The sequence below is a fragment of the Leiobunum rupestre genome, chromosome 4 (genome assembly GCF_980474605.1).
Source record: "Leiobunum rupestre chromosome 4, qqLeiRupe1.1.hap1, whole genome shotgun sequence".
NCBI lineage: Eukaryota > Metazoa > Arthropoda > Arachnida > Opiliones > Sclerosomatidae > Leiobunum > Leiobunum rupestre.
The window spans coordinates 13,781,898-13,809,639 of NC_143387.1; the positions used below are offsets into that span (position 1 = coordinate 13,781,898).

The 27,742-nt window shown below is 36.8% G+C and overlaps 1 protein-coding gene and 1 long non-coding RNA gene across 3 annotated transcripts in view; one reads left to right on the forward strand and one right to left on the reverse strand.

Moving 5' to 3' along the window:
- LOC149946429 (uncharacterized) overlaps window positions 1-27,742 on the forward strand; it is a 143,266-nt gene that overhangs the window by 41,282 nt on the left and 74,242 nt on the right. The window lies entirely within an intron of this gene.
- LOC149946430 (uncharacterized) lies at window positions 12,264-14,860 on the reverse strand. The gene is made up of 6 exons (XM_090173063.1): window positions 14,554-14,860; window positions 13,383-13,676; window positions 13,218-13,323; window positions 12,956-13,155; window positions 12,671-12,887; window positions 12,264-12,606 (listed from the first exon to the last, which is right to left on the reverse strand). The coding sequence occupies exons 1-6, from the start codon at window positions 14,858-14,860 to the stop codon at window positions 12,264-12,266; spliced, it is 1,467 nt and encodes a 488-aa protein (XP_090029189.1).

The window sequence follows — 27,742 nt, forward strand, 5'->3', positions numbered from 1 at the left end:
GCCGATATTTGCCTATATTCTATTTTTTGTACAGATTTTCAATAGATATATGAAATTAAAAAGGGTGTCCAATTTCAAAACGATCCATGGCGATAACATCAAAACCGTTTCCTGTACTAATTTCAAATTTTTGTGGCACTTAACACGTGTTGGGGAGCAATTAAAAATGATAACATTGATGACCTTGAACCAAATTCATTTGATTAACTGAAAGCCGAAAATTTTCACAATTAAAACTAATTAGTCATCAAGTAAATTATGCTAAACTGGCTACAGGAAAGTTATTATGAATCGGACCTAACCTTTGTTCTGTTCACGAATTTTCTATTTATTCAAATTTATGTTGAGAACCATAATACATATTTAAAAAAAAAACAATTAGAAAAGTGTTCTCCGCCACATTTTTGGTTAAATGGCCTTATACAATCGATCAGGCTTCAGAGCAAAAATAACCAATCGAAAAATATAATAACGTAATCAAGCAACAAATTAATTCAAATACTTAGAAATCAAGCAAAAGTCAATCCAATCACCCACACCAATAGAAAATATAAAAGCAAAAAGCGAAACACACATTAACATTAACAAAGCACAAAAAACCACTTGACTGAATATTGCAGACTACACGACAGCTCCTATATCAATAAACGTCAAGCCAACGCCACCGCATTATTTCAACTATCACCCGTATTCTGCGCTTAAGGTAAGTTGAACGTCATCTTGACTACGAGCTTTCATTGGGCGGCCAGCTGACGACCCCCGCATTTCACCCCTCTTGACTAAGCAACCTTATTAGCGGGATCAGAATGAGTCAAAGTCACATGTTACACGGTTGCCGGAAGAAATATTTAACTGCCATCTATTTGAGCAAAACTCAAGGCTCATAATGAAGTTCCATCTATTTGAGGAAAACCCCAAAAGCAAAAACTGCCATCTACAGCGTGACCTACAAACGTAATTTGACTGCCATCTACAGCGTGACCTACAAACGCAATTTGACCTTGATTTGAATGCCATCTACAGCGTAGCCTACAAACGTAATTTGGCTGCCATGTATGCAAATAATCTCGAACTTTAATATTTTCCGCCACCTGTTACGTAATTCTCTAAACAAACGAAATTTCACATGCTGCAGCCGGCATGACTAATGTTTAATTGCAATTTACATAGGATTTAGAATTTACATACAATAATGGCGCTAATATTCATCCAATTACAATTAATTTAATTCAATGAAATCATAGGAATACAACTATAAAAGCATGAAATACAATATGAAAATAAAACAATGATTCTTCTTTATATTTATGGTATAATACATAGTATTTAAAGCAGGAACGACATACAAATTTCTTATTTAATTAGTTTTGCTGATATAAGTTGAGCTGTGATAATATATAAATCATGTTTTATTACTATTTCCTAAGTCAAGAAAGAAAACGTACAATCATGAAGAAATTGAAGTACTCGTATTCAGGGCCGTACAGAGGGGGGGGGGAATCCCCAAGGCCCGGCTGAAAAGGGCCCATGAGGTACGGAAAGGGGGCCCACTGAAAAACATCAAGGGGGGAAGACCTGCGAAAATAAATTTTGAGATCTACGGAAAAAAATCCAGGCTTGAGAGGGATGCAAATACAAGAGCCCGCCAGTATCTTTAGCCCCAGGCCCCAGCAACCTCTGCTCGACCCTGCTTGTATCGAAGATGGAGGATGATGGGTTTGCTGCATTGAGAAGCCATAATGGAGTAGCTCTGATCCGCTTAATCTGAATTATGGGACATCATCACCAACTGTGATAATGAAGTTGGACATAACAGACAGCCTGAAAAAATTAGGACAAATCTGCTAATGTTACTGTGAAGTTGCGAGAAACAGGTGGACGATCTTCATCGGATGTGCCTGAATTAACTCCAACGGAGGAGCGCATTAGCCTTTTCGTAACTAACGTCACATATGCATAAAGGAATACCAGGGAGTTACGATTCCACTCTTCCCCAAGAGACATCAGTTCCTTCTGGAAGTAACGAGTACGACAATTAAAAATCTAATATACTAATTAACAATAGGTTACCAACATGTAATTCATGCTTAGCAATACAAAGTTCCAATGAAATAGCTTGTAACAATGAGTACCGAAATTAAAACATATGTTAAAACCAATAGGCTAAGTCATTGAAAAGCCAACCAAAAACATAACAGAAGTCAAAAAAACAGTGTACATGCACAATTTTCCATTACCAAAATATGATAAAATTCCAAGTAAAAATGAGATGGAATAAATTAAAGAAAATAACAAACATGCGGGAAATTAATATGGGAACATATTTTTAACCCCACAAACCCATTCTTTCAATGAATAACGCACAGCAATGAATAGAAATATCTTTCTCCTAAAGATCTGAACACCTTGTAATATTAGAATGTCTTTCACAGGAGTACCACCGTCCCTGCGCAGTTTGGGGATTTCGCAACTCGGTACATATTCGAGTTGAAGTTTTTCCCTTCACTTCGAATGTACAGTACTTAATTGACAAAACATCTTTATCAGGGGGCAGGGATGGTTATTCAGTCACCAACTTCCTGGATTTGTTTAATGCTGTGGTCCATAACATATGTTGCCAATCCGGGTCCAGTGAGGTTGTTCCTTCCACTGATACGGCTTTGAACGAACAAGGTGAAGAAAGTCATCAGAGCTCCATTGCATCTATTTTCTTTGATCACGATGGAGAGACGATTCCAAGTCCTATTCCAATCAACAAAGAAGCAGCGTCTACTGGTAAGTTGAAATCCACTAGTAACGAATATCTATTGCCATTTGTTCATGAGAACTACCTGTTAAGATGAAACGATATTGATAAACACTACAAGACTGATTAGATAACACTTTTCTCAAATCAGTTTCAGGCTGCTTGGCCTTCATCAGTTGGAGGTAGGGAAACTTCCACTTGAAGCTTAACCATTCACTACTTCCAGATCCACCATCAAAGAAACTTTCCCTGAAACAAATGCTGGGCAGTGTGATGGACGACTTCGTGGAAGTCGAGAAGCATATTTGTCGAGATGTTGGAGAAATCCAGGATTTGCTTGCTACGATGGCATACACCTCGAGCCAGGATTCACCTCAATTTGCTCACATTTCACAGCAGTTGGTGGAAACTAATGCTCCACGCGAACAGTTGATGCTTTTGAGAGATTTCTTGATAATGACACTAGGAAGACAGATGCCTTCTGTCAACTAGTGGCCGCAATTACTGGTGTTCCGGTGCAGCCTTCTCAGCAACCAGCTCCATAAAAATGTTTTCTGGTTATAATGCCCGGGGACTTAGGCCTGAAACCAATTGACTTTCATGAAATTGGCGGGATGGATTACCCTGTTATCAAAAACGCGCCATTATTTCTACCTCCGGGGTGGCGTGGAAATGAAATACCTCAAATGGATTTAGCTTTGAAAGGCGGTAACTTACCCTTGGTCTTCTAATACACAATTCCGCCAGTTGCTGTCTAAGTAGTTTCCCCATATCCAGGTAATAAATGCCTTCCGCTCTCTCAACGAATTCGTTTGGCATTACATGTGCAGCCGCAATCCTTCGTGAATCAGCATTGACATAGTTACAGGTGGAAACAATTATTTCACTTAATTGTTTTTGATATTAATTGTGTTTTTTACCAGGTGCGACTGGATGTTGGACGTTGTTGCTGCTTATGCAATAATTATGGAAATAGCAGCAAGCTGTAATGATACGGCCGGCTTTTCTAGGCTCATAGCACAGATACCCTCCGCTCTCATCTAGGCACCTAAATCTGGATTTCAGGACACCATTCAAACGTTCAATGACGTTCCTCCCTTTAATAAATGACATAAATGTGTGGGAATGACCTCTGAAAAATAAAACTCAGAATTCGTGTATTATATGTTGATTAAAGTCATTTGCACGTACATCCCGAAATCAAGTCGTCGCCAATTACAGCTGCCGTTCTCGTCCAAGACAATCCCAAATCATTTCGACACCATGAAAGTTGCTGCATAGTGATGTCATACGCTGGTCCACAAACTGAGTTTGAACGGATAACCGGACAAGAATATGGGTCAGAAACAACGTTAACCTGACGATGTTATATGTTTTCCAGCTCTAATAAATGCGTGTTTAGTGCTTTATACAATATTTCCAACGTTTCTCCTAAATAAATCATGATTTCATTCACATTATGTTGTTGAGTGAAAGCCACCAAAAATCGTCCAATGATAAAACAGTGTGATTGTAGTCTTCTGTGGTTCATTTCTACCGCATTTAAATCATCGTTACGACGGTATCTTAGGAAGGATTGATACCAGCCTTGAAGACTTATAACATAGTCCGTAACGTCTATTTGACGTTAATTTACTGCCATTTTAACGCAAGAAATGTACTATAATAAAACTAAATTAACCTATTTTTGAAAAACAGTATAGCCAGTTGTAAAATTCATATTACATTTGACTGAACCAAACAATAGCGCTTCTACATCTTGTAAAACGTATAACGGTTATGAGGCGACTTATGACACACGCGCCAGTTTTCGTCTCGGTTTCGTTTCGTTTTGCATCCTTCCTTTGCCCTTCCCTCCTCCCAAGGTTTCGTAAAAGGGGGCACTAAGGTAGACCACGACGCGCAATGGGACAAAAACGTAAAAAAGTAAGCTTTTGACCAAAATTGTTTTTTTCGATGTTTAGAATATTTGGTTTTTGCATGTTAGAGGAAATTAGCCATCGCCAAAAAAACAAAAAATGCCTCACTTATCTCACCCCTCGTAAAATTTCTTAACCTCGGTCGGTCCTGGGCGCCCAGACAATCCCTCGGGTAATCTCCAGCGTATTTTTGACGTTTGGCACACGTACTTTTCCGTAAATTATTTTAAATATTTGGGTTTTGGAAGCATTACTTTATAAACAGTACATGTTTACATTCCTTAGTTGAAGTTAAACAATTTGTATATAATTAATTGGTTATTTTACTATTTTAAATTAATTCATGCGATTTAGAATTTGTTGTTGTTTCTCAAAATATAACGGCTATTCAATAATCATGACGTCACCCAGATAATATTCATTGAAAATCAATGGTGTTTTATGTGGGATCACATCTGGGTGACGTCACGGTAACAAATTAAATGTTATGACACCCAGATGGTCTCCTGATGATTTTTAATTGATCTTATCTGGGTGGCGTCATGATTTTAAAACGTTATTCGACCAAAAACCCCATTCCCCGCCCCATTTTCTATCGCTGTTTTGATATAGTATCCCCCTTACCAGCACCGGCCTCAGGGCGGTGCGAACGGTGCGACCGCACCGGGCGCCGTCATAGGTGGGGGCGCCGAAACGGGATCGGGACGAAGGAACCAATCACTTTTGCCCGCAACACGGCGCCACAATGAGATCTCGCACCACCAGAAAAACTTGCTGGGGCCGCTACTGCCCCTTACCAGTTATATTTTTAAATTTGAAACTTAAACGCGTTTACGATAGTTACTATCGCCATCAAACTAGTGTCCTCTTCCAAAACTTGCGATTATGCAATCACTATGTCAAAGATTATCATTCACAGATATCGTTCAGTATTACGGGACTTAGGCTATAAGTAATATAGTGAGCTACAGAAATTTCATACAAACCAAAGGTAAAGCTACGGAAGATAAAAGCTTTTTGTAAGGATATATTTTTTTGTTTTTGTTATAGACCTAATTATTTAATTCTAATTCTTTAAAATTACCTTGTCCTTTGATTATTCAATCTTTGTTAAAAACGTTAGGCCAATTTATCATTCTTGATTTGGGGAATTTTAAGAGGGGGAAAATCTGGCAAGAGAGCGCTACATGACACATTTTAGCGCTTTCTCTCAAACACGGTCGAAAATTTGATGGGAATGCCAAATAATTTTGAAAATTTAAAAAAATCAAATAGTAAAAATTTATGTTTTTGAGCGCTGCGCCCATGTTAGAGATTCATTTATTCAAAAACATTAAATTTTACTAAGAGAGCGTCCATTTATCACGTGAGGCGTTTAGGGGAGGGAGGGGGTCGAGCTGAATCTCACGTGGAGGACAGGGGGGTTTCGGCAAATATCACGTAATTTTTTCCCCGCAAGAAACAGTGTAAAATTGCGATGAAACTGGGTGCGAATAGTAAACCAGAAATTTAACGTCATAATTTAGTCGAATCAAATAGTGGAAAATATCTTGCATGGTCCTACTTCAAGGTCGTTTGACGTCGCCTTTTCACTTTACACATAGTCAGCCTAAAAAATTGGCTGACAAATTTCCGAAGGTAGAAATAAGATCACTTGTCAGACTAAATATGTGACAATGCCCGCCAGTCGCAATAAAATTTCCGAGTGATTCAAAATTATCCGGTCATTATTTTGAGCCGTACGGCTCCTCTCGAATTCATGGCCCTGGCCCAACGGGCTCAATGGGAAAGACTACACTGCATTAGCAGTTAGACTACAGTGCTACGGGAATAAATTAATCTTATATTGTATAATAAAATCAATATTTGTACCTGATTACGGGTCATATTATTGTTTCTGCTACAAATAAAACTTTGTACGTGGAAGGAAACTAATAAATAGTAAAGCAAGGTAATGGTAGGTGTAGGGAGCTGTCGGTTAGCTCGCGTGCCTAGAAGGGCTGGCCACCACCCTCCTACGCTCTTTAAAAGGCTTTATAAGTTGCAAGAGGACTTATGCCTGTAGTGGTGACTTATTATTATTATTATTGAAGGTACACGAATGGAAATAATCAAGGCCTACTTTGTACAGTTCACTAATTATAATAAGTTAATAGGATATATTTTATTGATTTTGTTTACTTACTTTGATATTTTTCTAGGCGCACACTGATATTTTTAAGGGGACACAGAGACTAGTGCCGTCTCGCGAATTTAAACGAATGCTCTGCTCCCCTTATATTCGCCTAGTACTTGCAAAATGGTTGCAAAATCGTTTTACTCTTGCAGAATACCTTTCAAAAGTGGGGAATTTAATTTTCGATTTCTTGCAAAAGTCATCTCCGGTAGATTCTCATTCTTGTAATTTAATTTCCAAACACCCTGTACAATAAAATACGGCTGAGACAGAATAGTTTTTCAGTTGGTCAAGTTCTCACTTAACTTGGTCAAATATAGTCGGTGTCAAAAGCGCGCGGTACAAAGTTCGAGACAAACGACCTTCGAAATTTATAGCGCGATGGTATGAAGTTAGAGAGAACGCTACGGAAACTATGGATAAAGAGAGATAGAGTCGAAATATGAGAGAGAGAGGGGCGATGTATGAATAGCGAAAAACCAAGTTAGAGTAGAAAGAGAGCACTGCCTCGATGTTAGAGAGAGAGGCAAAGTATAGATATAACGAGACCAAGTATAGATATAGTGAGACCAAGTATGAATATTGTGACGTCGGATTTAGTTTACAAGTTATTTATTTACAACTCAATATGTACATGGGAAGAGTTAGGCGCGACTCAACGGTGGTTCAAGTAACGGCTCCGTCGGCGGCGGCTTCTTGGCTGCTTGATCGGCGGGTGGCAAGACTGCTTGGTCGGCGGGTGGCAGGACTGCTTGATCGGCAGGCGGCAGGTTCTGGACGTTGACGTAGGGCGGCTCCGTGAGCGACGCGACTACGTCTGAGACTGGTGCGAGTCTGTCTTCTCTTGGGCGCAGCTCTGATATTTATATCCAGAGCGTGGACCTCGTAGAGAGGAGTGTCGCACAATTCTCTCTCCCAGTGCGGATCTGGATGCTTGTGATGTGTTCCTTTGGGGGACGTTACAATAAAGCACTACGAAGTATGGATATAGCCTAATATTTGATCACAATTTGAATCAAATCCACAGGCTTTTCAATGAAATCTGAAGTATTATTTAATGACAAAGAGTACGAAGTCATTTTCTGGGGCTCCTCAACAACCGTTTTCGGTGTAGTTTGTAATTTCTGGAACTTGCATGAGTCATCTTATATGTTAAAAAACTAAGATAAAAAGGCATAATCGAGCTTTTTCATAATTTATTATAATGGTATAAATAAAAAATAATACCTTTTAGTTGATCATTTACTTCGCACATTAGAACGTGCATTTTTTCAACTTGTATTCTTAGTAAGTCAATACTTTTTGCATCGCGAGCATCATTTCAATTGTTTGGCCACATGTTTGAGAAGACTGAATTTCAGAGTGAGCTTCCAAGGCCTTTGCACCATCTTCTAATTTGACAGTCATTGATATCAGAATTCAACGGTGTAGTTACAATTTTTTATTTTAGGAATTCCTTCATCATAATTTTACCCTTTTCCCGATTATGTTTCTTTACCTTCTTCTAAAATTAATGAATCGCTTTTTATAAAGTGTTATAATTAAGTGGACTATTGCGCTCATGTTAAGATATATCTTACATTTGATTTTTCAGAAACCGAATTTTGAAATGAGGTAAGTTTTCTTTTAACCATCGACTTTCTTTTTAAGTTATGCTCTTTTCTTATATCAATGTCATCATTTTCTGACGTTCCACTAGAACCCAACATTTTTTCTCGTAAAGGAATAAGATCAGATTTGCTACCTAAATAACAAATAACAGGCAAATATGTTACACAAATTATTTGTCACGTCATGAAAAACCGGAAATGTATACTTACATGCAAGTTTAATGACTTTTGCTGCATATGCCATTGTTTTTGTCCAGTTTTCTTCCAATTTACTAACACATCAGATCCCTCTAATGGAGGGTTTGTAGGATTCCAGTCGCGTATTATGCTGGCTTTTTAAATATCAACTGCTCCTTCCTCTGGGAATTCGAGTAAAACATATTGCAATGTTTCAGGTTCTAGAGTACTAACAGCGTCTCCTTTTTGATCACTTGTTATTGACGTTATTAACCCTTGGGTTTGACTATTTACAGCGTGTTCCATAGCCAAACAAGTCTCTAATACACAGGTTTATTAGATAAATGACAATGGTGCAGTTTTATAATTTATTAAGTTATTACTTACTAAGCGGTGTTATTGAAAGAAGAACATGTGCCCCCAACGTGCTTTATCATCGTATGAATGTTTCGCTTGGGTCTAACCACGGCCAACTTTGATCACGCGCTGTTCGCGCTACAGCGGCCAACACATCCGTTGAAATTCCGCGAGCAAGGATTATCCCCCTATAAACTGTACTATAGGAGTTCAGCGCCACGCTCGGTTTTTATATTGGCTTCAATGTAAAAACTATTCTAAAATTTATAATCCGTTAGGGGCGCTCACGTCATACACATCTTTTGCTCATAGGTTAACACAGAAACGTCAACGAATGAGATGGCCGCTGTAGCGCGAGAGATCAAAGTTGGCCATGGTCTAACTCTAATATTAATTATTTACTTATAGGGCTACCGGATACAAATTTAAAAAACGCCAAAAAAATTATGAAAACCGCCCAACTGTCCACCAACTGGCTACCCTGATTACTAAATCAGGTTGTCAGAGCACGGACTGTAAATTTTAGAGGAGCGGTTTTCCCGAGGTATTTTTTGCCCCGTTCACCGATCAGGCTGACGGAAGTCGCTCAAGGTCAACCAGCAGTGCCGTATTTCCGCCTAGTCCAACCTAGGCCGTGGCCTAGGGGCCCATCCTTGGAAGAGGCCCTCCAGTGACCGTAATTACTGTATTCAAAGGCATAAATTTATAATATCAATAAGCCACACAAAGCAGGTTTTAAAGTGGTAGCTTGTGTTAACGATATGGGTGGTGGAAACATGAGTTTGTGGAACTCCCTTGGAATATCGATTCGCAAGACATGGTTTTTTAACCCAGCTAGTAGTGATGATTTAATTTATATATTTGCGGACTCTCCACATCTTCTCAAATTAATCCGTAATTGGCTGATTGACACTGGATTTAACCTAAATGGTAAAATAATTAATATTGAACCAGTTAAATCTCTATTGAAGTTGGATTGTAACGAATTGAAATGCTGTCCAAAGCTAACTAGTCATCACGTTGAATGCGTGAAACCTAATAGACAAAATGTACGAGTGGCGGCAGAGCTTCTCTCTCACTTAGTGGCAGCAGCAATCAGAAGCTTAGGAGCTACTAAGAAACTCGATCCATATTTAGATCTAGCCAATTTCATTGACGCAGTTGACAGATGGTTTGATGTCTTCAACAGTTATCAAAAAATAGATAAGAAAGAAATGAAATGTGGATTTGGTATGCATATACAAAAGCAATCCCAAGCTTTAGATAAAATGTTTCGGATGTTTACTTCAATGAGGTGTGTTGGAAAATCCGAATATTCCCTTCAAATGTTCCAGAAAGGAATAATAATTTATATTCAGTCGTTGCAAGGACTTTACCATTCATTAAGAAGAAATTATGATATTAAATATCTGCTAACTCACAGACTCAACCAAGACTGTTTGGAAAACTTTTTTTCCCAACTACGATCTCGAGGAGGACTGGACGATCATCCGACACCTTTAAATGCCTTATACCGGGTAAGGATGATCATATTGGGTAAAAACCCAGGTGTTGTTCAGAGAAACTCAAACACCGTTCCTCAAGGTGTGGAAGAGTATTTTGTAGCTGATGTCTTCAAAAACGCCTTTGAAGAAAAAGATCTGACTGAGATAAGTGAAGAATGGTGTCCAGTCAATGATGGAAGCAATACTGAAGCAAGTGAGAATAGTTTAAATCTACTAAATCCATGCTCATCTCCCTGCAAAAATAATCCTAAACTGATGTCACCACAAAAAGCAGTAACATTTTCAGAGTTCGAAAAAGGGGGCATAGAATATTTATCTGGATGGGTTGCCAAAAAATTTTTAGATAAATATCCAGATTTAGATTTAAAATGTGGAAATATTATTGCCAACGAACATAATTATGTTTTACCATCTTGGGTATCCCAATTAACTTTAAAACAACTCGTTAAACCGTCATCAGCATTTCTAAACGAAGCTAAACTCTATGAAACATTTTTCATTGACGCACACGCTAATGAAATGCTTAATAAGCACCTGACTAACGAAAGAAAAATTGTGCACTCCATTGTTGAAAAAATTCTACGAGACGGAGAATGTGTATACCCTTCAGATATTGTCCAATCCTATGTTAAGATGAGAACCATAATACGGATGAACTATTTAAATCAGTTATATGAACAAGAATTAAATGAAAAAAATAGATCTCGAGGTAAAAAAATGAAAAAAATAACAACTTAAAAATTGCAATATTTTAAGATTAATGGGGAATTTTAAAAGGCTTTCAAACTGTAATATAAGTTTATAATCTTAATTGATAAAATTCATTGTGATATTTAAACAAAATGTCTGACTTCAAATGTTACAGAAAATAAATAAGACCTTTTTATAAGCTGATTTTTTTTCATATGTAAAATCTCAAACTTTTCATTCAAATTCATTAATGTTGTTTGTTAGAAAATGAGTTGAAAGTTTATATAAAGTGATTGTGATATTTAAATGAAATGTCGTACCTGAAGAGTAATATTGTATAAATGTTATTAGAAATGAATATAAACTTTCCATAAGCTGAGTATATTTCGTTATGTATTCTGACATAAATCAGCCCTAAAGTTTAAGTTTCTTAAACTTTAATGTCTGTGGAATTGAAATAAATTTTATATACTCTTAAAGGAATTGTTTTGGTATATATGATAAGCCTACTGCTACAAGTAGTTTAGGAAATTTAAAAATTATCTATTCAAGACCAATAGAAAAATAATTCTTTAAAAGTCTTATTGCCGTCTTAATAATAAAAAATCATACTAAAATATATTTATATATTATAATTATTATTTCATTCAATATATAATGATTTTTGAAATTATACGATTTACATTTAATATTATATTTACTCTATTCAGAATATTATTTTAAGTAAATTCAAATAAACGTATGGAACTTGTGTATTACCAGCCATAAAATGTCGTTCTGACATACGCAAATCAATATTGTATAAGCTTCCTACAAATATAAGTCGACCACATATGACGTCATTTTATCTCTCTCTCTGAGCCGAGACGGGAAAAGTTCCAAACTCTTTCCTTGAATGCGCCCCCCTTGACCACTGCCGAGTCTGCCGAGATTTTAATTTTCTTTCAATATTTTCATGCTTAACATTTTATGATATATTAAATAGTAGATGAAGAATGGGTAAATATCGGAAGTATCTAACTGACGATATAAAACTCCAGTAAATGAAACCATTTTGCCATCTTAGGGCATGTTGCAAAATCCCTAGCCAAAGTCTCGTAACCTTTGCCACTGCCATCGCACAGCGCCTTCGTTATTAAAGTAGTTTTTAAACTCTTCTCTAATTTCCAATGTTTCTTTAGAAGGTCGACATCCTTGGTGGTCAAGAGGTTTCAACTTGGGTCTTTCAGCATCTTCGTCATCAGAGCCATCATCTTCCCCATTCTCCTTCATTGGATGTTCCCGTAGTATATTATTCAGTGTACAGGCTGCCAAAACAATTTTTTCGACATTTTCTGGTGTACCCTGAATAGTTTTTAAGAAAATACGGAACCTGTTAGCTAGGATACCAAAATAATTTTCGGATACGCGCCTTGCTCTTGATAGCCTAAAAATGTTAAAACATATAGGACCTTCAAAGTTAAAGAAATTAAGTTAATTAACCTATATACCTATAATTAAAAACTCGTTTTTCTAAATCCAGTTCGTTAACAGAATACGGCCTCATAACATTTGGCTTCAGTGTAAAAGCTTCGTCAGCAACAATTACAAACGGCATCGGTTTCTCCCTCTGTGGTAAAGGTTCTCGCTCTGGGAGATTATCATCTATTAAAAGTTTGGAATGTGAAAACATTGCGCTGTCGTGACAGCGGCCATTAGCCCCAACATCTATCAATATCGCCTAATAATGCAACAATTATTCTTGAGCAATTGCTTATCAATTATTAAAAAATTACTTTTGCATCTACTAAGACCAAAAGGACAATACTGTGAGTTTTTTTTATAATTGAAATAGTAAGATCCAGAATTTGGAGGAGCCGTTATATTGATGTGTTTGCCATCAAGTGCACCGAGACAATTATCATATTGCCACAGTTTCTTTAAATTCTTTGCAACTTCTATCCAGTCTTGTTTGGTTTTGGGGAAAACCATATGGCTAAATATAATGCTTTATTGTGAAATGAATTTTATATTAAACAGTGATTTAGGTTTACTTACTGAGGAGCCAATAATTCAAAAATAGCTTCACATGTTTCGTAAATAATTTGATGCACCGTACTCAAACCAATGCGAAATTGACATTTAAGAGAAACCATTGATTCACCTATAAATATACCATCAATTTTCTGAGAATGAAATTTCAGTCAATTTAAATTCGCATACCAGTTGCAAGAAAACGAAGCGTGAGCGCCAGCCGTTCATCTGGAGTTATTGCTTCCCGGAATAATGTGTCTTGCTTTTCAATTCTTGGTCTAATTTTATTAAGAATGTCCCAGAATACTGTGTGAGGCATACGTAGATAATTTCTATATTGCTGTTGATCTTCTAATCGCAATTCATTTAAAAGATTTTGGTAGGCTCCTTGCTTTTTCTTTCTCTTTATCCATTCTTTCACCCACACGGATTTAATTTTTCGTTCTTTTTTCACCCTTTGTTTATTTACGATCAAAACAATACCTAATAAAGCAATTTTATTTTTTTCGTCAGACTCCATATATACTATAACTCAAAACAATAAATTTAACCAAACATAATACTGAGCCAAAGCCAACATTCCAAAATCAGAAAAACAAGCAGACAGCTTCTACCTAAATTTCCTTTATCTGATTGGTTAATGATAAATAAACGACCTCATGCATCTAACGTTCGAAGTAAACTACCCAACAAAACGCATCCAACACCAAGCTGACGAGTTGGATAGTATGAACGCGAAATCTGACCTGACTAGTGTTCATGTCTTTTACAGTTTACAGTTTAATATTGGTATGGTTTAAAAATTTGTTTAAAGGGGATACAAATAAAAGTTTGCTATATTAAGGGGTAGGGGGTATTCAAATTACAATAGGTTTCCAGTAATGCCCATATCTATTAAAAACGTTAATGGGTTTACGGAACGTTTCCTGAGGACATACATTCGACCAATCGTTATGCGCTTCACAATTTTTACAAGTTTTTCAATTTCATCATTTTAAAAGTAAAATTTCTTTCGTCAAGAGAAGAATAAAAATGATAAATAACTCTTTTCGTTAAAATGAAAATTAAATTACAAAAATCGTGGCCTCTCTGTTGGAAAATTTTGGAAAAGCCCTGACAATGGCGTCGACGATAACCTCATGAGCGCGGGTAGAGAATCGAGAAGGCCGGAGAAGTTGTAGAAGGCCATCAAGAGGTAGCCAGTTGGAAGATAAGGGATCCAAGAAATCCATAACGCGGCTGCGATTTGCAGTGATAAAGCGATTGTGGAGAGTACCGCATAGGGGGTCACCGTCGGGATCCAGGATAAAGCGATTGTCAAAAACCGGAAAATCCTGAAGCGTGCTTAGTGAGAACTCACCATCGTTTAACACGACCGGTGAAGCCGCCCAAGTTTGCAGGGCTGAGACGTAAAAAGAGTTGCGGTGATCATTCAGCGGAATGCTGGAAATCAGAGTCGCGGGAATTGTAGTGAAGGCGGGGTGCAGTCCCCTAAGGGCCGCCTGGGCAGTGATAACGTGTGGTAATTGGTCGCCGTTGACGCTAGCCAGATCGGCGCAAAGGGCTAGACGAAAAGCCTTAATCTTAGCCGTAACGTCAACGAGAGCAAGGCCTCCGCAACGTTTGTCAAGAGTGAGGCTTTTTTTCCGAAACCCAATGGAAACCATCCCAGAAGAAACGGGATAAGGACCTTTGAATTTCAGACACGAAAGACTTTGGCGGCTCGATAATTTTTAGCCTATGCCAAATTTATGCCGTGGTTAGACCCAAGCGAAACATTCATACGATGATAAAGCACGTTGGGGGCACATGTTCTTCTTTCAATAACACCGCTTAGTAAGTAATAATTTAATAAATTATAAAACTTCTTATAAATTAAATAACTAAACTGCACCATTGTCATTTATCTAATAAACCTGTGTATTAGAGACTGGTTTGGCTATGGAACACGCTGTAAATAGTCAAACCCAAGGGTTAATAACGTCAATAACAAGTGATCAAAAAGGAGACGCTGTTAGTACCCCAGCAAACACAGAACGTCCCAGGGATATCGTATTTTGGTCTTATTGTCTGTGATTGGTAATGTCTAAAAATCCAAGGAACAAAATGTTACCTGGATATCTACTATTAGTCCAAACATCTCTGGCAGATAATATCTAAATATCCAAGGAACAATATGTTACCTGGATATATACTATAAGTCCAAACATCTCTGGCCAATATTATCTAAATATCCAAGATTTATAATGTTTCTCGGATATCCATTGTGAAACCAAATATCTTAGGTGGATTCCATATCTAATTATACAAAATTATATTTATGGCGATCGGCGATCATATTTACAATATTAATTTATCAGCTGTCTGCTAGGTGGTTGACCGCATATTTTTTTTTACATTTGAAACCGAAAATATTACTTTTCAACAAACACATTTTAAATATATAATAGTTTAAACCTCAATGTGGTAATTTTATTATTGCCATTTTTGCAGAAACTGGATTTCAACCAAAGAACTGAATTTTATTTAACTTGTTAATATCTTTTAGTTTAGACTTTTAGTGGAGTAATTTCAAATATCGCGGGTTTTGTCCGCGGAATTTTTTAACTAGCAACTCGGTTCTCAGGAATTTCGGAAGGACATGTGACCAATTGTACTTTGGCGTGGGCCCGTGGGCCACGGTGCGTGGGCATAAGTTACTTTTCTTTCTTTATCTCTCTCGGTAGCAGACCTAGTCACGTACAGTACCGCCTAGAACAACGTTCACTAAGCGAACGCTCGCTTAAAGCGGCGCTTATGGGGAGGAAACATGAGCTAGGGCTGCTGCCAGACCCCCGCTTCGCTTTAAGAGAGCGCTCGCTTAGTGAACGTTGTTCTAGGCGGTACTGTAGCCATTACGCGATTTTTCCTTTCTCTCGAATGTTGTAAATTTAATTACTAGTCAGTCCATCAAACTTATTAAATCAATGAAAGAGTATCAACTTCAGTTAAGCTAAGGTAATTAACATTCTTCAATAATATTTGAAAAATAGTAATTTGTTTATGTTTCTAATTTTAGGCCTAGATTTTTAGAATTGCTGGCTTCAGCGCACTAAAAACGTCTGGTATAATTACACGTGTGAAGTTGAACTTGAAAAAAATATTAGGCCATATTATGATTAAGGTAAGTCTTTAAAAATTTCCATTTTAACAAGATATGCTAATTTGGAATCGAAAATTGTTTTAATTTTTGGGTTACATTAAATTAATTACGTTAATTTAAATTAAGTGATAAAACTACAAATATATCCAGTAAAGCTGCAGTGTGTCGCTTTTGCTGTTGGGTATTTTATGTTACTTATATATATATTCTAATTTTCTGTGCTCTATTCCTATTCAGCGTTCTTATCTTTTACAGTCTGGTGGAACAAATCTAGGTGACGGAGTGAAAAGAATATTTAGACATATATTTGATGATAAATTAGCAGCTCAGTTTAGCTGGGCAGGGAAAAAACAGAAGGAAAAGTTAAACATCTTAAGACTTACGCCTATCATAATAGTTAAAAATTAATAATATTAAATCTTGTAATAAAAATTAATTGCGTTCTCGTTTTTTTAAGAGTCAATCAAAGATTTGAAGGGTCTTAATGTAAAAGATTATTACCCTTATTTTCCTGCTAGGGTAAAGTCGAAGGAATCTAGGAAAAAGGATGAATCTAATTCTGAAAAAATAGGAGAATCTTCTGATGACAGTACAAATCAAGTAGAAGCGGCTTAATTTTATTTATATTTGACTTTGTGACGTATTGTAATTTTTAAAAATTGCATAAAATTAAATTAAAAGTGATTGAATATACAACAAATGTCTCTTAAATATCCAAGAAATACATTCAACACACGTTTCTATTGCAGCTTTCAGACGTTTCTAATATCATATTTATATCCCATTTGTTTATATAAGATATCTCCAAGATAACCAAATGTCTAGTTTTGATGTTAAATAAATATCTCTATGATGTCAATATAACCTCCAAATATCCCGTTTTGGATGTTTTTGGGATGATATGGAGATGTACAAATCAATGACATCTGGATATCCAGGATATGTCGTTCGACTGTAAACACTAGATATTTGGTGATCTCAGAGATATAATGAATATCCAACGTAATGTCCTGGAGACGTCCATATAATGTAATTTTGTTTGCTGGGACTCAAGAACCTGAAACATTGCAATATGTTTTACTCGAATTCCCAGATTAAGAAGCAGTTGATATTTAAAAAGCCAGCATAATACGCGACTGGAATCCTACAAACCCTCCATTAGAGGGATCTGATGTGTTAGTAAATTGGAAGAAAACTGGACAAAAACAATGGCATATGCAGCAAAAGTCATAAAACTTGCATGTAAGTATACATTTCCGGTTTTTCATGACGTGACAAATAGTTGTTGTAACATATTTGCCTGTTATTTGTTATTTATTTAGGTAGCAAATCTGATCTTATTCCTTTACAAAAAAAATGTTGGGTTCTAGTGGAACGTCAGAAAATGATGACATTGATATAAGAAAAGAGCATAACTTAAAAAGAAAGTCGATGGTTAAAAGAAATCTTACCTCATTTCAAAATTCGGTTTCTGAAAAATCAAATGTAAGATATATCTTAACATGAGCGCAATAGTCCACTTAATTATAACACTTTATAAAAACCGATTCATTAATTTTAGTTGAACATCCAGAATTAAAATAGGATTTTAGAAATCTTGCGAATTGAGACCGAAATGGTGTGTCACTATGTATGTCACTAGCGTAACCAAAAAAGGAAGAATGTAAATCACTAATGCAAAAATTTTTTTTAAACGCCAAACCTGACAAAATTCGTCTACCACTCGCTATATTCATACTTTACATCTAGTTATATTCATACTTGGTCTTGTTACATTCATACTTGGTCGTGCTATATCCATACTTGGTAGTGCTTTATTGTAACGTCCCCCAAAGGAACACATCACAAGCATCCAGATCCGCACTGGGAGAGAGAATTGTGCCACACTCCTCTCTACGAGGTCCACGCTCTGGATAGAAATATCAGAGCTGCGGCCAAGAGAAGACAGACTCGCACCAGTCTCAGACGTAGTCGCGTCGCTCAAGGAGCCGCCCTACGTCAACGTCCAGAACCTGCCGCCCGCCGACCAAGCAGTCCTGCCGCCTGCCGATCAAGCAGTCCTGCCGTCTGCCGATCAAGCAGTCCTGCCGACCGTCATTAAAGCAGTCCTGCAACCCGCCGACCAAGCAGTCTTGCCACCCGCCGATCAAGCAGCCAAGAAGCCGCCACCGACGGAGCCGTTACTTTAACCGCCGTTGAGTCGCGCCTAACTCTTCCCATGTACATATTGAGTTGTAAATAAGTAACTTGTAAACTAAATCCGACGTCACAATATTCATACTTGGTCTTGCTATATTTATACTTGGTCTCACTATATCTGTACTTGGTCTCACTATATCTGTACTTGGTCTCACTTTATCTATACTTGGTCTCGTTTTATCTATACTTGGCCTCTCTCTCTAACATCGAGGCAGTGCTCTCTTTCTACTCTAACTTGGTTTTTCGCTATTCATACATCGCCCCTCTCTCTCTCATATTTCGACTCTATCTCTCTTTATCCATAGTTTCCGTAGCGTTCTCTCTAACTTCATACCATCGCGCTATAAATTTCGAAGGTCGTTTGTCTCGAACTTTGTACCACGCGCTTTTGACACCGACTATATTTGGCCAAGTTAAGTGAGAACTTGACCAACTGAAAAACTATTCTGTTCTGTCTCAGCCGTATTTTATTGTACAGGGTGTTTGGAAATTAAATTTCAAGAATGAGAATCTACCGGAGATGACTTTTGCAAGAAATCGAAAATTAAATTCCCCACTTTTGAAAGGTATTCTGTAAGAGTAAAACGATTTTGCAACAATTTTTCAAGTACTAGGCGAATATAAGGGGAGCAGAGCATTCGTTTAATTCCGCGAGACGGCACTAGTCTCTGTGCCCCCTTAAAAATATCAGTGTGCGCCTAGAAAAATATCAAAGTAAATAAACAAAATCAATAAAATATACCCTATTAACTTATTATAATTAGTGAACTGTACTAAGTAGGCCTTTATTATTTCCATTCGTGTACCTTCAATAATAATAATAAGTCACCACTACAGGCATAAGTCCTCTTGCAACTTATAAAGCCTTTTACCCAGTGGTCGGGTTAAAGAGCGTAGGAGGGTGGTGGCCAGCCCTTCTAGGCACGCGAGCTAACCGACAGCTCCCTACACCTACCATTACCTTGCTTTACTATTTATTAGTTTCCTTCCTTGATTATACAATATAAGATTAATTTATTCCCGTAGCACTGTAGTCTAACTACTAATGCAGTGTAGTCTTTCCCATTGAGCCCGTTGGGCCAGGGCCACGAATTCGAGAGGAGCCCTCCGGCTCAAAAACAAAATCTTTCAACATTAAAAATGTATTTTTGCAATAATGACCCGATTATTTTGAATCACTCAGACATTTTATTGCGACCGGCGGGCATTGTCACATATTTAGTCTGACAAGTGATCCTATTTCTACCTTCGGAAATTTGTCAGCCAATTTTTTAGGCTGACTATGTGTAAAAAGAAAAGGCGACGTCAAACGACCTTGAAGTAGGACCGTGCAAGAGATTTTCCACTATTTGATTCGACTAAATTATGACGTTAAATTTCTGGTTTATTATTCGCACCCAGTTTTATCGAAATTTTACACTGTTTCTTGCGGGGAAAAAATTACGTGATATTTGCCGAAACCCCCCTCTCCTCCACGTGAGATTCAGCTCGACCCCCTCCCTCCCCTAAACGCCTCACGTGATAAATGGACGCTCTCTTAGTAAAATTTAATGTTTTTGAATAAATGAATCTCTAACATGGGCGCAGCGCTCAAAAACATAAATTTTTACTATTTGATTTTTTTAAATTTTCAAAATTATTTGGCATTCCCATCAAATTTTTGACCGTGTTTGAGAGAAAGCGCTAAAATGTGTCATGTAGCGCTCTCTCGCAGTATTTCCCCCCTCTTAAAATTCCCCAAATCAAGAATGATAAATTGGCCTAACGTTTTTAACTAAGATTGAATAATCAAAGGACTAGGTAACTTTAAAGAATTAGAACAAAAACAAAAATATTATATCCTTACAAAAAGCTTTTATCTTCCGTAGCTTTACCTTTGGTTTGTATGAAATTTCTGTAGCTCACTATATTACTTATAGCCTAAGTCCCGTAATACTGAACAATATCTGTCATAGTGATTGCATAATCGAAAGTTTTGGAAGAGGACACTATTAGTTTGATGGCGATAGTAACTATCGTAAACGCGTTTAAGTTTCAGATTTAAAAATATAACTGGTAAGGGGCAGTAGCGGCCCCAGCAAGTTTTTCTGGTGGTGCGAGATCTCATTGTGGCGCCGTCTTGCGGGCAAAAGTTATTGGTCCCTTCGTCCCGATCCCGTTTCGGCGCCCCCACCTATGACGGCGCCCGGTGCGGTCGCACCGTTCGCACCGCCCTAGGGCCGGTGCTGGTAAGGGGGATACTATATCAAAACAGCGATAGAAAATGGGGCGGGGAATGGGGTGTTCGGTCGAATAACGTTTTAAAATCATGACGCCACCCAGATAAGATCAATTAAAAATCATCAGGAGACCATCTGGGTGTCATAACATTTATTTTGTTACCGTGACGTCACCCAGATGTTATTCCACATACAACACCATTGATTTAATACCTGGATTTGGGAAACTACTTAGACAGCAACTGGTGGAATTGTGCATTAGAAGACCGAGGGTAAGTAACCGCCTTTCAAAGCTAAATCCATTTGAGTTATTTCATTTCCACGCCACCCCGGAGGTAGAAATAATGGCGCGTTTTTGATAACAGGGTAATCCATCCCGCCAATTTCATGAAAGACAATTGGTTTCAGACCTAAGTCCCCTGGCATTATTACCAGAAAACATTTTTATGGAGCTGGTTACTGAGAAGGCTGCACCGGAACACCAGTAATTGCGGCCACTAGTTGACAGAAGGCATCTGTCTTCCTAGTGTCGTTATCAAGAAATCTCTCAAAAGCATCAACTGTTCGCGTGGAGCATTAGTTTCCACCAACTGCTGTGAAATGTGAGCAAATTGAGGTGAATCCTGGCTCGAGGTGTATGCCATCGTAGCAAGCAAATCCTGGTTTTCTCCAACATCTCGACAAATATGCTTCTCGACTTCCACGAAGTCGTCCATCACACTGCTCAGCATTTGTTTCAGGGGAAGTTTCTTTGATGGTGGGTCTGGAAGTAGGGCATGGTTAAGCTTCAAGTGGAAGTTTCCCTACCTCCAACTGATGAATGTCAAACAGCCTGAAACTGATTTGAGAAAAGTGTTCTCTAATCAGTCTTGTATTGTTTATCAATATCGTTTCATCTTAACAGGTAGTTCTCATGAACAAATGGCAATAGATATTCGTTACTAGTGGATTTCAACTTACCCGTAGACGCTGCTTCTTTGTTGATTGGAATAAGAAAGAAGGGTTACCCCTGGGGGATTGAGATAATCAATCTGATATCTTATCACAATCCCCCAGCGGTAACAACAAGATTTTCTCTCTCTGCTTTCCCCCTTTCATCCCCCAATCCTCCAATGGTAATCGCAAGATTTTCCCTCTGCTTCCCTCCGAGTTATCACAATCCCCCAGATATCTTATCACAATCCCCCAGCGGTAACAACAAGATTTTCTCTCTCTCTGCTTTCCCCCATTTCATCCCCCAATCGTAATCGCAAGATTTTCTCTCTGTTTCGCTCCGAGTTATCACAATCCCCCAGCGGTAACTACAAGATTTTCTCTCTCTGCTTTCCCCCTTTCCATCATCCCCCAAATCCCCAACGGTAACAGCAAGATTTTCTCTCTCTTCTTCCTCTCCCCATTCGCCGAAATATAATCGCCAAGATTTTTCCTCGTGTAGATTTCTGGAGGATGGAATTTACCCCTCTCTACTCTTAACCCCACCGCGTTAACCATAATTTTCACTATCGCTTCCGAACCCCTTAATTTCTAATCTCTAGACAATAAAAACAAGAAATATACATTTCCAATTTTATTTTACTTTTAATTACATGATAGCGTAAAACAGGTTCTAATATTAGACCAACAATATAAATAACGCGTTTAAATCGTATTTTATCAATATGGTGCCTTTGGTCCATTTTTGGGTACATCAGAAATGCAGTTTGAAAAGAGAAGAGCCGTAATTTTTTCCACCCATCCCCAAATTTAAAGTTCTAACTTATGTATTTGTAGTGTCTAACAGCAGTATCGTCTGACATACGAGGGACAGTCACAAACGTCGTCTTCTTCAGGTACAGGTGAGAAGCTTTTATCGATGACAGTAGTTGCTTTTGGCGTAGGTGGAATGTCCCATTCTTGCGCGAGATACTTTTTTTCAGATGGTGAATTATCCCTAGCCGGACAGTTGGGAAAGAATCTAGCATGTTCCAATTCTGGTACGTCTCCTGATTTCCATCCTTCTAATACGCCATGGCATTTAGAGCATCTGACTGCGTCGTCTTGTTGAATATAGTAGAATCCAGCGGCTGCGAGCTGTTCTTTGGTAACATTAGGGTTTCTCCAGTAACGAAAAGTTTCAAGTCGAAACGCTTCGATGTCCATAGTTTCTGTAGATAAAATATTTTCTATAGTTTAAAATGAAACTTGCTAAGTATAATTTTTGCACTAACGCTATATGGTAAGCCTAAATTTCTCACTAAGCCTACATGCTAAGCGTAATTTTCTGGTTAGACTCTTAGACTATTAGGCTAGAATCTAAGTCTATTTACTTCAAATACGCTACATTTTCAATTTAAACAAGGCCTAATTTTGCTCTACAGTAAAATAATAATAAAGTCACTTACTTTTACGGAAATCCTTAAGCCTATGCCTGTAAATAGAGTCGAGCGAGAGGGCGGCGTACGGAGCTCGAAAATCTACGTGTCTCTTCTCGAGGGGGGTCCAGGAACTAAAAGAACGCTGTGTCGTATATCTAGAGATTAAGAGATTAAATAACACTCGAAACAAGTAAATACTGATTTCTCATTGGCTGAAACTAATTGACGTCACGGGAGATTGTAAAACATAACCAAAAATAGAGGTTACTGCTCATTGGCTGGCGATAAAAAATTCGTCACGTGTTAAATTAGGCAAATTAGAATAGCTGAAAATACATTGCGCTTACTTCGCCCAAATTTACTTATGATACAACTTTGATATGGTAAGCCTAAATTTCTCACTAAGCCTACATGCTAAGCGTAATTTTCAGGTTAGACTCTAAGACTATTTGGCTAGAATCTAAGTCTATTTACTTCAAATACGCAACATTTTCAATTTAAACAAGGCCTTATTTTCCTCTACAGTAAAATAATAATAAAGTCACTTACTTTTACGGAAATCCTTAAGCCTATGCCTGTAAATAGAGTCGAGAGAGAGAGGGAGGGCGGCGTACGGAGCTCGAAAATCTACGTGTCTCTTCTCGATGGGGGTCCAGTGAGCGCACAGAAAAATGAGCGAGTCACGTGAGAATTGGTACGTCACCGGAAATAGGGGAAGTGTCATCACTTGAGCCCTTTTATCAATATATTTAATTAAGGATTATTTCAAAGTTTAGATGGCGCCATGGTACTAAATACAGTAACCCCAAATTAAAATATGGTAATAGTATGCAATAAAGAACGCAAAACGTATTTAAAGGCTTTATTATTATCGATCGCGTTGGTTCTTTTTCCTTTGATCTCCTAGTTTCTGCCTCTGTCTTTAGTATTTATAAATATTTTCCTATCCATAAACCATTTCCTAACTGGTGGACTTTGATAACACTAAAATTTTACTTATAATAATACGCTGAAATACATTTTCCAATACGCAAAAAATTAAAGCTAGACCTTAAAACCTGTAAAGTGTAAAAAGCTAAGACGAAATTTCTAAGCCTAACCCATGAAAGTACATTTTCCATAAATTATATCCAAGAAAAAACCTGAGGACGGCTATGATATTAACATATACCTGAAAAAATCGGGGATTAAACAAAAACAACATTAAGTTTACTATTTTTATATTCACACGTCCCAAATTATGCAAATTTTTTATTAACATTTCTACTATACATATTTCATAAATTATATTTACATAAATAATTATTTTTTATATAAAATCGTACAATTCTATCAGAACTTAAACCGGAAGATTCAAGCATATAATTTCCAAATACACAAACTACATTTGGAGTACTAATATTTATACTCACACAATTATATTTCGTACTAACAATTTCACCATCTTTTAAACTTTCAAATACTGCCAAGTGTTCGTCGCATATTTTTGTACTTCTCAAGGTGTTAAAGAAAAAGTGGTTCGCACCAGAGCAAACTTTCTTCAATTGAAAAAGCATTTCACACCCCAAAATTGTCACTTGCTGACAATGTGTAAAATTGGGCTTTCGGGATTTCAAGTAATTAAATATCCACGATTTTCCTTCCTTTCCATCTTTTCCTATTACAAATATTCTTTTTCGGTCTGAGAGAATTAAATGTTCCAATAAACTTTTCTGCCATGGTCTAAGTTCTATATATTTGTTTATTCGTTTAGTGGTTTTCATTTGTTCCACCCAAGCACTTGTCAAATTTCCAAAGAGATGCGATGCGATGGTAGTCCAGATCGAGCAACGGCTTCTGCGCGGACTCGTTGTTTATCAATTTCCCCTTCTACTTTGCCTAAGTTTACTTGGTGAGGGTTTAGACTGCAACGTCTAATATGTCGACTCAGTTGTGATTTAAACGATTTATTGCACGTTGTACACGATGTACGTTTACATTTATGGGTTCTTAATCTATAGCTACGTATTCGTTTTTCGCAATTTGGACACTGAATATATTTGTTTCGACCCATTTGGAATATTTTCAAAAGGGACAAACACATACTTTTTTCTCGAACCGAGTCTATTCATAAACTGTTCTCGATTTTTGGGGGATCTCCGTATATTAAGTTTAAATTGTGTGTTCTGTGGGTAGAAATAGTATCAGCCCTATTTTGATTTTCTTCCAAGTTAAGTGTTCCAGATAACGTTTACTTATTCCGCACCTTCCATCCATTTTTTCACATTAATTTGATATAACCTTGTATCTTCCTACAATTCAGTTTTATGCTATGTACAATTCCCTTATTCATTACATCATTCCAAATTGTGTCTAATTCATTCACGGGCGTTGATCTTCTGAAATGGATATTCCAATAAAACCTTTTTCTTATATCATCGCTTCTGATTAATCTGAATGTTGTCAATATAAAAAACATCATATGCTATATTTAAATATAAAGGATAAACACTGCTTAGGTTAAGGATAGATTGAAATGGAATATTTAAGTAAATAAGCATAAATTTCTGAGGGCCTTTTCCTCCAAAATATCTAAAAGGGCAAGTACATTCTCGATAAATATACAAGTTCTTTGGAATAAGAGACGTTTTTATCAAAGATAAGCCAAGTTTATACCTTATTGTCATTAGTTCCATAACAAGAACCACGTTGTAACGTGATAATGGCTACCCCTATCGAGAATTTTCGGCACTAAGAAATTCTACGTTTCTATGTATTATACGGGTTTTGACAGATTGATATTTTAAATATCCGTGTAACGTAAAGTTATCAGAATAAGAAATGGCATACAATGAGATTAGATAACTAGATAACGATCATTGATAATAAAATTCTAATCGTGTAAATCTAACATATTTTTTTACTAATAATAAAAATATTTAAGAAACATGCTATTATTTTTAACATATATAAGACAATTTTTTTTATTCACTATATAATCCATTTTTTTTCAAACTTAGAAGTTAGTTTGTAGGAAATACTTACTAATACCTGAAAAATAGACTTTAGAGTGGATAATTAAGTATTTTTCAATCCTTTTGCCTATATTTACATATTGGAATTGTTACAAAAGGTTCTTTTAAACGTAACTTAGTACATTAATCGAATAAGACCATAACCCCCTAATTTCAATATTACACCAGCTAATACTATAGAGCCAAAAACAGGTGCTTCCACATGAGCTTTAGGAAGCCACAAATGCACCATATACGCAGGTAACTTAACCAAAAAAGCAAAGAAAATTAAAGGGAATATAATTAAATCAAAATCACAATTAATATAATACAAATAGCTATAGCCCAAACTCCCCACATTTAACCCAATTAATAAAATCCCGACCAACAACGGCAAAGAACCAAAAATAGTATAAAATAGCATATAAAAACCAGCACCGACCCTCTCAGGTTGTGCCCCATACCCAACAATAATAACTAAAAGAGGGACCAAAGACACTTCAAAAAATATATAGAAAAGCATTAAGTTATTCACACTAAATCTTAAAAATAAGAAATTTATAAGAACAAGACTTAGAGAAAGAAACACACCACTTCTACCCTTCAACAATAAAGAATAGGAGCTCAATAAACTTACTACTATAACAGAAACCGTCAAAAATAAGAGAACATACCCTAAACTATCTAAACCAAAGAATCTTCTAAAAGACCCCCATTCCCCCAAAGGATACACAGAAACTATACATACCATTAAAAGTAAAAGATAAGCTACAACAGGCTACATAAAAAAAACCTTAACACTGTAACAAATTCATTATACTAAATATCTCCCCCCCCCGAACCCTTTTACCAGGCTAATCAAAATACCCAGTCCCAAACAACCTTCACAAACAACAACAAAAAGATATAAAAAAGAACTAAACTATCTAACAATATGTAACCAGCTCTATTAACAACTAAGAAATAACCACTTAATATTAGTAACTCTAATCTTAAAATTATGGATAACAGGTGGGAGCGGCTTAAGACCAAGCTTATAAGACCCCCCAAAAAAACTAAGTAAACAAAAAAATTGAGATTTTCCATAATTCTGCTTTAGTAGTTTATTAAAAACACTGGTATTGTAAACCAAAATAGGAAATTGACCCTTTAGCTAAACTCAGAATAATCTAAAATTACTTCAATCCCCAAAATTGATATTATAAATTAACTATTTTCTGGTTTTAATTACCCTCCTTATCACCTTTACCCTGCTATTAATTTCATTTTCAAACCACCCTATTACACTAATTGTGGCATTAATTCTTATTACCGTAAGTTTAGCAATTAAGGCATTTTTTTTAACTAAAATAAGTCTTATCAGTTACATTATCATCTTAGTACTATTGGGGGGGGGCTAATTATTTTATTTTTATACATAGGTTCGTTTGGTGAAAGAGAGGCTATCTCAACAACTCAAAATAAAAATCTATTAATAGTAACACTCCTACTAACCCCCTCAGTTTCAATATTCTATAATTCTATCCCTTTAAATACAATCACAATTATTAAAATCAACTCCCTAATATTACAGCTTGCATGAATAACAATTATCATAACTTATCTTCTTATCACTCTAATTACCATCGTAAAAATCACAACA

Bases quoted from the DNA above. Each gene is read 5' to 3' on its own strand.
- LOC149946430 (XM_090173063.1), bottom strand. From the start codon at position 14,860: ATGGTTTCCATTGGGTTTCGGAAAAAAAGCCTCACTCTTGACAAACGT. The intron at 13,324-13,382 runs GTATGCGAATTT...GTATATTTATAG, and splicing joins GCTTCGTTTTCTTGCAACTG to GTGAATCAATGGTTTCTCTT. The intron at 12,888-12,955 runs GTAATTTTTTAA...CGATATTGATAG, and splicing joins TGGTCTTAGTAGATGCAAAA to ATGTTGGGGCTAATGGCCGC.